The 10,893-nt window shown below is 37.8% G+C and overlaps 1 protein-coding gene across 1 annotated transcript; it reads left to right on the forward strand.

The window, feature by feature from the left end:
* Nucleotides 1-166: 166 nt before the first annotated feature.
* On the forward strand, nucleotides 167-9,737 carry chrna2b (cholinergic receptor, nicotinic, alpha 2b (neuronal)). Its single transcript, XM_041976089.1, has 6 exons — nucleotides 167-871; nucleotides 4,615-4,766; nucleotides 5,806-5,850; nucleotides 6,028-6,137; nucleotides 7,379-8,546; nucleotides 9,148-9,737. Exons 1-6 carry the CDS (start codon nucleotides 802-804, stop codon nucleotides 9,271-9,273), a joined length of 1,671 nt encoding a protein of 556 aa, XP_041832023.1. The 5' UTR covers nucleotides 167-801; the 3' UTR covers nucleotides 9,274-9,737.
* Nucleotides 9,738-10,893: the final 1,156 nt, after the last annotated feature.

Raw genomic sequence — 10,893 nt, forward strand, 5'->3', positions numbered from 1 at the left:
ATATATATATATATGTGTGTGTGTGTGTGTGTGTGTGAGAGAGAGAGAGAGAGAGAGCGAGAGAGAGAGAGAGAGAGAGAGGTAGAGGAGGAGGGACTGTTATGGGTAGCCTACCACATAAGGGCGCATTTCCTTAACTGAATACGTACTCTTAGTTGGATGTTGCGGACTAAGCTAATCTGCCTGTCCAGATCAGCTGTTCATAGTTATAATAAAAAAACTACTTCTACCTTTAAAATGGAAAAGTCTTAGGTTTGATCAACACGTACGCTTGGCAAGCTGCGTAAAAGGCGCAATTGTTGGATACGGCACAGGAGCAACCTGGACCTTTATCCTGTGATTTCTTAATATTAGCCTTGGGAAGGTTTATTTAACTGGCTTTTACACAAGCTATTGCACCAGACGTCAGCCTCAGAAGGAAGGCGCTTCCTGATTCAGCACCGACTGATGGAGAACTCTCCGACTCAGTGCGAAGATAGAGACTTGACATCCAGTTCAGTTTCTACTGGTCAGTTAATTCCACACTGACAGTGAACAAAGTGACACCAATGTTAAGCTTAAGAGAAAAAAAAGGGCAAAGTTGGTCCATCGGGATGTTCTTATTCTCACTCCCCGCCCCGTGATATGACAGCAGTTGACGTGACAGTCGCGGTGAACTTGTCCTGATATGCCTCCCAGCTGCGAAGATGACAGATGTTGCTCTCACGTCGCGGTTTCAAGACAGCACTTTGACAGTGGACGGAAACTGCTCCGCACTCCTCTCTGGTGAAGCTGAATTTTATTTCCCGACCAGAAAACAAAATGGTATGCAACCACCTGTTCTGTGTGGGGACTCCTATCATTATCTTAGCGCTACTTCTGAGTCAGTCAGGTAAGCGCTTACTCACAATTTACATTATTCCCTTCCTACCTGCAATTTTAAAAACAGTCACGTTACCTCGCGCGAGAGTTAGTTTTTTTGGCAGTTTAAGAGCTGCTTATCGGTTAAAAAAGTGTCAGATTAAAAAATTGTTTCCTTACAAGAAACATTGTTGGTCTTGTACAGCTTTCCTTTCATTCTTGCTGATACTCTTTTATCACGCATCACATCCGTCTCCCTTCTCCACCTCTTCCAGCCTCCTTGTACATGTCTCTTCACCTCTTTTCCACATTCTCAATTACTCTGGACTGTATTTCTACTGGCATATCTAACAGCACCTGTGGTGGTCATTGTGGTAACCTGGGCCTCAACCAATCCAGTATAGAAGACATTAAACTGATTTGTATATTTGCTTTGACAAAGGTTTTTCATCACAACCCTTTATTCAGCTTGGGACTGGCACAAGGAGGTCACTAGATTGTGTCCCCTTGGGGCGGCATTCAACATTATTAAATACTGAGGACTCTATAAGAATAGTTTTGACATTTCTTGATATTTTGCTGATATCTGATATATTAATACATTCCAGCTTATTTTGGCTGACACATGAACATATTTTTTCCACTCAGCCTAATCAGAAAGCAACATGTCTCAGCTGTTTTGGAATAAATGATCATACTGTATCACAATCACTTTCTAGCAGATACAGCAGTGTCATTATTTCTAAGATATACACAAAAAAGTACTAACTTTCATGTAAAATATGGCATATTTATTTTTCATAACATAAATAATACTACTTTCATCCCACTTACAGAGGCTTGGATGATGATCCCTTTGAGACTAATAACAACAAACACCAAAAGGTCTTGATAACCCAAAAACTAATTACCATTTAGCTGGCAATTCATCTCTCATTTGTTCCTCTGCAACTTCTGATAAACTACTTTAGTGTCATTTATTTTAGAGTGTTATTAGACTCTTTCTGAAAAACAGCCATTAGACCATTTACATTTTCAGAAGATGCTAATGGCCACAGCTGTGTACAAAAGTAGCAAAGGGGAAGCAGAGATATGTGATTAAAGTTGCATCTTGATTAAGTTTTCTTAACTATTGTTGGGTATTTTCTTGAATAAGTGCTCAATATTTATGTGACTTAAAGTTTAGTGTAGCACAGCCATAAATGTGCATATTTTACAAAAGTTTATTTCTTTCTGGACAAAAAGAGTGTATTTTTTTTTAAAGATTTACCATTTAAATCCATTGAGTTTAACCTTAAACCTCTGAACAGATTCCTTTGGATGTTGATTCAGGTGCTTTATAATGAATCAGTATATTTTTCTCCCAAATGCACAAACAAAAGGTGTTAAAAATTTGCTCAATATAGGGATAAGATGACACTGTCCTTGTGTTACATGAGGGATTCAAAATGCAGCTTCCATTCCCTCCCTCTGCTTCATTATTAAAGCAGGTAAATACAGATACTTGATCTTGTACTGTGTAACCTTGCATTATGATACTGACAGAGATCAGCTTTCTAAGTTGAGCCTTGTAGTTTTTCTTCCTCAAAAAGTGTGCCATGTTGTTCTTCAGTGAACTTTTTACTGTAAGTACTTGACAGTCCAATTTCACCAAAAGCGCCTCTGGCTAGAGAAGCTGCTGACTCGATCATCCAAACCGGTCAGTGTTTTATACACCTCGCCAAGAGGCTTGGCTACGCTCCAACATTGTCAGCCCAGTGTGCTGGATGTTGGAGGTGTCATCTCATTTCAAGACTCTGCTGGCAGGAGGCTTTGATCTATGGCACCCAGGAGCCTTTTGTCAAACTCCACATCTGGTCCTCCCCAGGTGCATGAACAGATGAATGTGCACTGGTCTGTCAGGAGACCAGGTAAGAGGTCTGGTGCACGCTTGTTTGCCAAACTGAAATTAGTTCATGATGGCAGGAAATGAGGTCAAAATGACAATTACTTTACAGACTAATTATTACCTCTGATGTTTTAACTATAAACTACATGTGAAACACACCAATTCAGAAGACAGAGCTTATTCCTAAGATGACCTTGGCATAGTAAAACCCTTGTTCATCCATACGTCTTCATTTTGGTCCAGACTGTTTCTGCTGCCAAACCAAGCAATTGGCTTAGCACAGGCATTAGACTGTTGCAGCAGATTTGCATTTGTCATTAGTGCCATGTATCACTGAAGCATTTTACTTGGTAATCGAGCACTGGACTGTTAGTAATCTCAGAAATGATGTGACCTTGGCTAAGCAACTCTGACTTCAACTGTGACCAAACTTCATTAGAATTCAACATAAACTTTTGTGCCAGAGTTAGAGAAAAAGATTAAGTATTAATTGCATGATGACACAGCAGTATCCAAATAGTTTTATTCTTATTAACTCTGGTTTTAGTCTTTAGCATAATAATTTGAATCTACTTCTGGCTATTTACAAGTATAAGACAGAAGAGTTAAACTCTAAATTAAACAAACAATGTGGTGAATTTGCCAAACTATTACATTATTTTGAGGTTTTTATTTTGACATGTGGATAACAAGCCTATATGTGCACTTTTCTAACAACCAGTTAATGAATTGTAAGACTTTTTAAACTGCAAAATAAGCAGAAAATTAATGACAAATGAAGTTGGACATCGTGGGCCATGGTGCGTGACAGCTTATACCTTTTTCATGCTCTGATTTTAGTGCTAATAAAACAATAAATTGATTTTACAGACTTTACACAGTTAATTCTGTAACTGTGAGTGAGGATAGCTGAAAGTAGTATTGACCTTTATCAGTTAGGCCCACCAGTCATCACTGGATAGTCCCCTGAATAACATTGTTAATATTATGCTCATAAAAGCTGCAAAGGAAGTAATCCAAATAATAATAGTAATAGTAATAATAATAACTGTTGATATGATACCTACAAATCTGAACAATTGCTGCTTGAACCCTATCTTCAAAAGTCTCAGTTAATTGTTTTATGTGTCATCTATAACACAGATTGACAGACAGCTCAACAACAAATACCCTCCACTAGTGAGAAATTAGCTCACCTCCATTTAACACATGGAAGTAATGATGTGTGTAATTGGCTCTGACTACACTGATGAAGGTGGAAGTAGGAATCCCCAAGTGACGAGACTCCTGTCTATTCTTGTGCTTTTCATTCTGCAGCAAAATGATACAGTGACTCAGCTTGAACCTGGATGCAAATCCATCTCGACTGCATAATCAGAATCAATTTGATTAAGCCACCTCTCACTGTGAAGCCTCACATACATCATGATAACACCTCAGAGGCTGGAATGGCTCATATTGTTGAGGAAGAAGTGATACTTCTTCAATCTCCACCTCGGTCTCCACCTGCTCAATGTAAGCTATTTCAGCAGGCGATCCTCATGGGGAGCTCAGATCAAGAGATCAAAAGATTTGCTAAGATGTGCAAAAGTCGATAAGACTTTACAGAGAAAAATCTCTGATGTTTAACGTTGGCTTCTGTGATGAAATACATGTTCCCAGCTCTCATCCTTACTCCCTAAAGCCACAATATGATGCCAGCCAGATTTACTACTGTTTGTTAAGTGAGGATTGGTGGGGGTAAAGATGAGAGAACTTTGACATGAGCCCAACATTTACTCTTGAACCTCCTACATACTCTTTACATACATCGGCAAAATAAATATGAGCATGTGAGCTATTTTAAACAAGAGGAAACTGTGTAAATTGTTGCTTTTCATCTACAGTTTGTTGTCATGAGAAGACCCACTCGCATGCTGAAGACGAGCTCTTCAAGACATTGTTCGCTGGTTACAACAAGTGGTCGAGACCTGTGCCAAACATTTCTGATGTGGTAATTGTCAAGTTTGGACTGTCAATCGCTCAGCTCATCGATGTGGTGAGTCTTCACATATGGACTGTTTCACACAAATAGATGTGGTACAGTACCTGGTGATTTAGGTTTCTGAGTGATTCTAACACAGGGATGTGCAACTCTGGTCCTTGAGGGCCACTCTGCAGGTTTTAGATGGTTTTGTGCTCCAACACACCTCATTCAAAGAAGTGGCCCCAGCACGTTGTTGTCTGCACAGTTCCTAATAATGACAAATTGATTTGAATCAGGTGTGCTGAAGCAGGAAAACATCTAAAACCTGCAGGACAGAGGCCTGGTCACATCCCTGCTCTAACAAAATTATTGTTTTCATATTCATTTATTAAGTAAATGCTTTAGTATATTGTTTTTTCACAAATAAAAAAAATGGACTAATATCTTAAAACTTCTATAAATGATTTTGGTTAATGGGGAACCCTAAGAGTGAATAGATAAGCTATACTTAAATAGATTGTTAAAGGTTTTTTAGTTGTGAAATTTGTACATATGGTCTCGAAAATAGCCTTTTAAAAACTTTTTGATGTAACAGAAAAAAAAACACCTCTATAATTCTGTACATCTCTTGAGTTATTAATTTATTAAGATAAAGGCTCAAATTAATATTTGGTTCTTTAAAAACAATAAATAAGTGCACTATGTATCATGGGTAACAGTTCCTGTTATTTTAAAAATAAGTTATTTCACTGAATAAATTGATTATTGGCAAAATGTTAGAAGTCATTTAAGGGATGTTTGATTCAGTTCTTGATAACAGCAGCATCACATTCTGTGAAATCCAACATTAATTAAGTTTTATTAACTGTCTGTAAGTTACTGTCTATTTAAGGGAAGTCTGTTCATTGACATGAATCCATGAACAAACTTTGGCTTAGTTGAAGTTTAAATCGAAACAGAGCCACCAATTTTTCTTACTTTGCATAGTCTGCTTAGTAGGAAAAATTAATTTAGAATACTTTTATATTAAAACTTCTAGAGCTCATATTCCTCTGGCTTGGCATCACTTTGTCCAACACTGTCTCTGTGTCTCTGTGTCTCTGCCTGTTAGGATGAGAAGAACCAAATGATGACAACCAATGTGTGGCTTAAACAGGTTAGAGAAAATGCATGTCACTATCAATTTATTACAGTAAAATTATCTTGTGTTGTCCATTAAAAGATTTGGTGATAATCAGATACCTTAGCAAGGTTCTATAAAAAGGGAATGATGAGTGCAATGAATAAAGCAAGGATCACACTGTCTTCATAAATGCTTTTTTATGCCTCCCAGGAGTGGAATGACTACAAACTTCGCTGGAGACCATCTGACTATGACAATGTGACATCCATTAGAGTGCCATCAGAGCTCATATGGGTACCAGATATTGTCCTCTATAACAAGTAAGTGTAAGAAGGAAAAAAAAAATCATAAAAAATGATCATAACTTTGGGTTTAAACATTTCATTGGCCTGTTAGCTCTTGTGTCTTGTGCATTTATGTTACATAGATTTATGTTAAGTTTATTTATGTTAACTGTAAGTCGTGTCCAGGTCCAAACATCAAACTGGTAGAAACTGTAAAACTGTAGAAGAAAAAGATTAGCTGCCTTTACCTGGGCCTGTCATTAATATGCATGTGTATACTGTAGGTGCATATATCCATCTAGGTTTGCACGTCCAATGATTCTGTTTTGTTTAATTTGTAAAAGAAAAAAAAAGAAAAAAAACACTGTATATGTCACTTTTTATTTAGAGTCAAAATCTGTTAACATTTCTTTTTTTTTATATAAAACTGTATTGTGAGGTCTACTTTAATTTATTCTTTAAAATGTAAATTGGGGAGCAGCCATTAGATGCAGAATGAATTAATGTAAAAGTTCACTTAAAGTTATCAAATCGATTTTTGGTAAGATTGCTGTGTAACCAGTAATAGACTCAGCTATGCAGCTCTACTAATCATGGGTTTTTGTAGTTAGCTCAAGTTTTAATGTTTGCTAAATCTTTTCATTATATGCTCATAGTTGTGAACAATACAAGAGATTTACAGTTATTACTATGAGGCAGGGGTAACACTGGTGCCAGATTATAAGCTTATATATTATAGGAAGATGGTGCCATCTAGTGACAATATTATTTTAACTATCTTCTCTTTTCTTCTTTTTTATTATCTAGTGGTGTTTATTTATTTAAAAGTTACAAGACTCTTGTTTTGTAAATTATACAATATCCAAAATTTCAATACTCCTCACCCTTCAGCTAAATTTATCTCATGGAAATTAACCTGAGCAGGTTATTGACAGAGTTCTGCTCTACCGAGCCTGTGTGTGTGTGATCATAGTGTGTAAGTGAAATTAAAAGAGGTGTGACTGATGAAATGATAAAGACTCAGCATTACACACTGCACTGAAACTATCACCTCTATTAAACATATGAACGGAGAAGAGTTTTAATGGCAAAGATTATTCAGATTTTTCTAGTACTTGATTTCTAAAATGAACAAAAGACATTTTCCTCAACAAATGCTGCATATCTGCTGTAGCTTTTATTAAATCTTAATCTGCCTTTCCTTCCCAGATATTCAGATACTAAGCTTTTTATATTATATGTCACCCTCACTCATGTTTCAACTTCTTCTTTTCCAGTGCTGATGGTGAATTTGCTGTGACCCACATGACAAAAGCTCACCTATTCCACACAGGGAAAATTCGCTGGGTCCCACCAGCCATTTACAAGAGCTCCTGCAGCATCGATGTGACCTTTTTCCCCTTTGATCAACAAAACTGTAAAATGAAATTTGGCTCCTGGACCTATGACAAGGCCAAGATTGACCTGGAGCAAATTGAAAACAGCGTGGATCTCAGCAACTACTGGGAGAGCGGTGAATGGGCCATTATCAACGCTGTGGGAACATACAATACGAAGAAATATGACTGTTGCCATGAGATCTACCCAGACATCACCTATTTCTTCATCATCCGAAGGCTTCCTTTGTTTTACACAATCAACCTCATCATCCCCTGTTTGTTAATCTCCTGTCTAACTGTTTTGGTTTTCTATCTACCCTCAGATTGTGGAGAGAAGATCACTCTTTGTATCTCTGTGCTTTTATCCCTCACCGTCTTCCTTCTGCTCATCACAGAGATCATACCATCCACATCCCTTGTCATCCCCCTCATTGGCGAATACCTCCTCTTCACTATGATTTTTGTCACCCTGTCCATCGTCATCACTGTGTTTGTGCTTAACGTTCATCATCGCTCTCCCAGCACCCACAAGATGCCTCGCTGGGTTCACTCTGTGTTCCTGGATTTGATCCCACGCTGGCTATTCATGCGTCGGCCTGCACCTGATGGTCGGCGCCGCAGACTATTGCTGCTCCAGCAGGAAGCAATGGCAGAGCGGCGGCAGCTCCGGATAACCGGCTACAAATCCAGCAACTGCATCAGCACCTCTTCTACCTGGTTAAGAGATGGGACCACACTGGAAGACACAGAGAGGAGCTGTTACGAGGATTTGGAGCTGGGAACTCTGTCGTCATATTTCTCCTTCCGTCCTCCTTCACCCAGACCTCCAGGGTCAACTCCTCCATTGCATCAAAAAGCTTCACAGAACAGCCAGAACCGACAGGAGGGGGCTGCAGGGTCCAATAGACAATCAAGTGGAGCCAGAGTTAACTCCACTCAGAGGCTAGCTAAAGTTGACAGTGCAGTGTCAGAGTCATCACTGATGCTTTCACCAAATATTATGCGTGCATTAGATGGGGTGCACTACATCGCAGACCACCTGAGAGCTGAAGATGCTGACTTCAGTGTGAGTAGCACAATATTTAGTCATTATAGTCATGTTACTGAATGCCATATTTACTAATTTCTCTTTTATGTTACATATAAACAAGTAACTTGTATTTACTTTTTAGACAATTTATTTGCATCCTTCTATTCAGCATGGCAAACACCTGTTCTTTTGCATATACAACCTAAAGAAAATTGCAAACTTAGCCTCCTACTGAAGTTGCAAAACTCCATAATTTAGTGCAGACAGAAGCAGCTCATAGATGCCTCTACAGGCTCAATATAACTGTGACTTAAACATTTGACAATGCGCAGACTAATAAATCCATTAATTAAAGGTGTTATACCACCTAATTTATAAACAGAAAAAGAAAGCAGAAAACAGCTCAGTTAAAAAACTAAAATTTAGATTCAGTGGTCATAGTCCGGCTCTCATTAGATGACTGATTACAGACAGTTTGCAGCAAACTGCATTGCCTGAATGAAAGTGAGGGAATTAGTTGCCACAGCAACAGCATGAAAAATGTGTATGGATAGGTCTATATGACAAAGTAGGTGTGCAATATTGTAATCTTTGTTTTTTTGATTGTTTTTCCTTTTCTGTTGCTTTTTCTTTTTAGGTAAAAGAGGATTGGAAGTATGTTGCCATGGTGATTGACCGCATCTTCCTGTGGATGTTCATCATTGTGTGCTTGCTTGGGACAATTGGCCTCTTCCTGCCCCCATGGCTAGCTGGCATGATTTAATGTTTATAAGAAAGTGTTAATTAGGAAAAAAAATAAAATAAAAAATACATTTGCAATGTAGCTAAGCTCTGCTTCAAACCTGGGACTCAAGTTTGTGTAACACTGTATGACCTATGTGACCTCAATGATTAATATTACAGCAATAGCGGTATTGCTACTTGCTATTTCCAGATTATCATCACTCATCCTCATAAGGGTTTATTCTTTGGAACTACAGTAGCAGCTTTAGGATCTCATATGTGTCTTGTCACTCTAAGTAATCTAGGCTTGAAATAACTTTAGCCAGTGCAAGATGCACTTAAATTCAGGGTTCCCCACTCACCTTCACATGGAATGTGATTCAGCTGGTATTTGACCTTGATACTAACATTATCATGTTAAAATTCCTTAAATTTAGAAGGTTAGCTGGATGTTAGCAAATATTGGAAGTAATATTTGGGAGGTTAGCATGCTAATGTTGTAATATCAACCCACTAATATTAATTATATCATCTTATTAGCATGTGTGCACAACATATTAGTTGGTTTGGAACCAATGGAAATTCTGTAACACATTCTGTGACCAAAATTAGGTAAGAAGTGCCATTGTATTGTCCTGAATATCTCAAACTTTATCCTGATATTACCAAAAATCTCCATTTTTAAGATCTGTAGGCCAGAAATTGTAGCCCAGTAGATTTGGGGCATTACAGAAAGCATTACACAATTTTACTTCAGCCCATTACATTACCAAAACTGACAGTATTTGATTAACTTATTACCTGTCATGATAGTTTCATATATAAAAAAGTAGAACCTTTGGTAGATTGCCAAGAAATCGAGAAACATTGGTCTTAATTCAAAATTAGGTCACAGAATTTATTACACCCAAATCAACGCTGGCTAATATTTCAAACATAATCTGAACAAAACCTGTTCTCATTTACAATGATGACCTATACTAGCAGTGGTGGATGTTGTCAGTAAATAAGTTTGGGAGAGTCTAAAAGATTTTCTGTAATACATCCACAGTCAGAGGTCATTGGAGCTGGCTGGATCACATGTAGCTTCAAACTGATCAGTGCCAGCTGACACTTTCCTGGAAAACATGCCAACACTGGAATATGTTTCGGCTAATAAAAACATTTAATCATTATCAGTATTATCAGAGGTATCCAAACATGAGCTGAAATATTGCAAGTACCTGTTGGTGTGCTAAATGAACTGCCACTGGTAGCCCCATGTGATAGTACTGATAGCGTATAACCTGGTTAATCTAGTTGTTATAATACAGGTATATAAGTCTTTACAAAAAGTTCAACTGATGCTACCATTCAACAAAACAGCTACACTGTATGTAAACATGGAAAAATTGATGTCATCTTCTGTCCTGAGACACACACAATGAGGCAGACCCATCTATGTATGACATACATGGTTTACCATACTGGATACACAAACATGGGTCACTTAGTTTGAACAGAGATTGCCTTTGTACAGCCTTTGTTTTTCTCTGGCAATCTTGCCATGGTACTTTATTTTTTTCATATTCAATCTAGGTAATAAATACCCTCATGAAAAACCTCATATGTACAGTATTGTTTGTATTATAACAAAAAATTATCCGACAAACTGCACTTA

This window comes from Melanotaenia boesemani, chromosome 22, assembly GCF_017639745.1.
Source record: "Melanotaenia boesemani isolate fMelBoe1 chromosome 22, fMelBoe1.pri, whole genome shotgun sequence".
NCBI lineage: Eukaryota > Metazoa > Chordata > Actinopteri > Atheriniformes > Melanotaeniidae > Melanotaenia > Melanotaenia boesemani.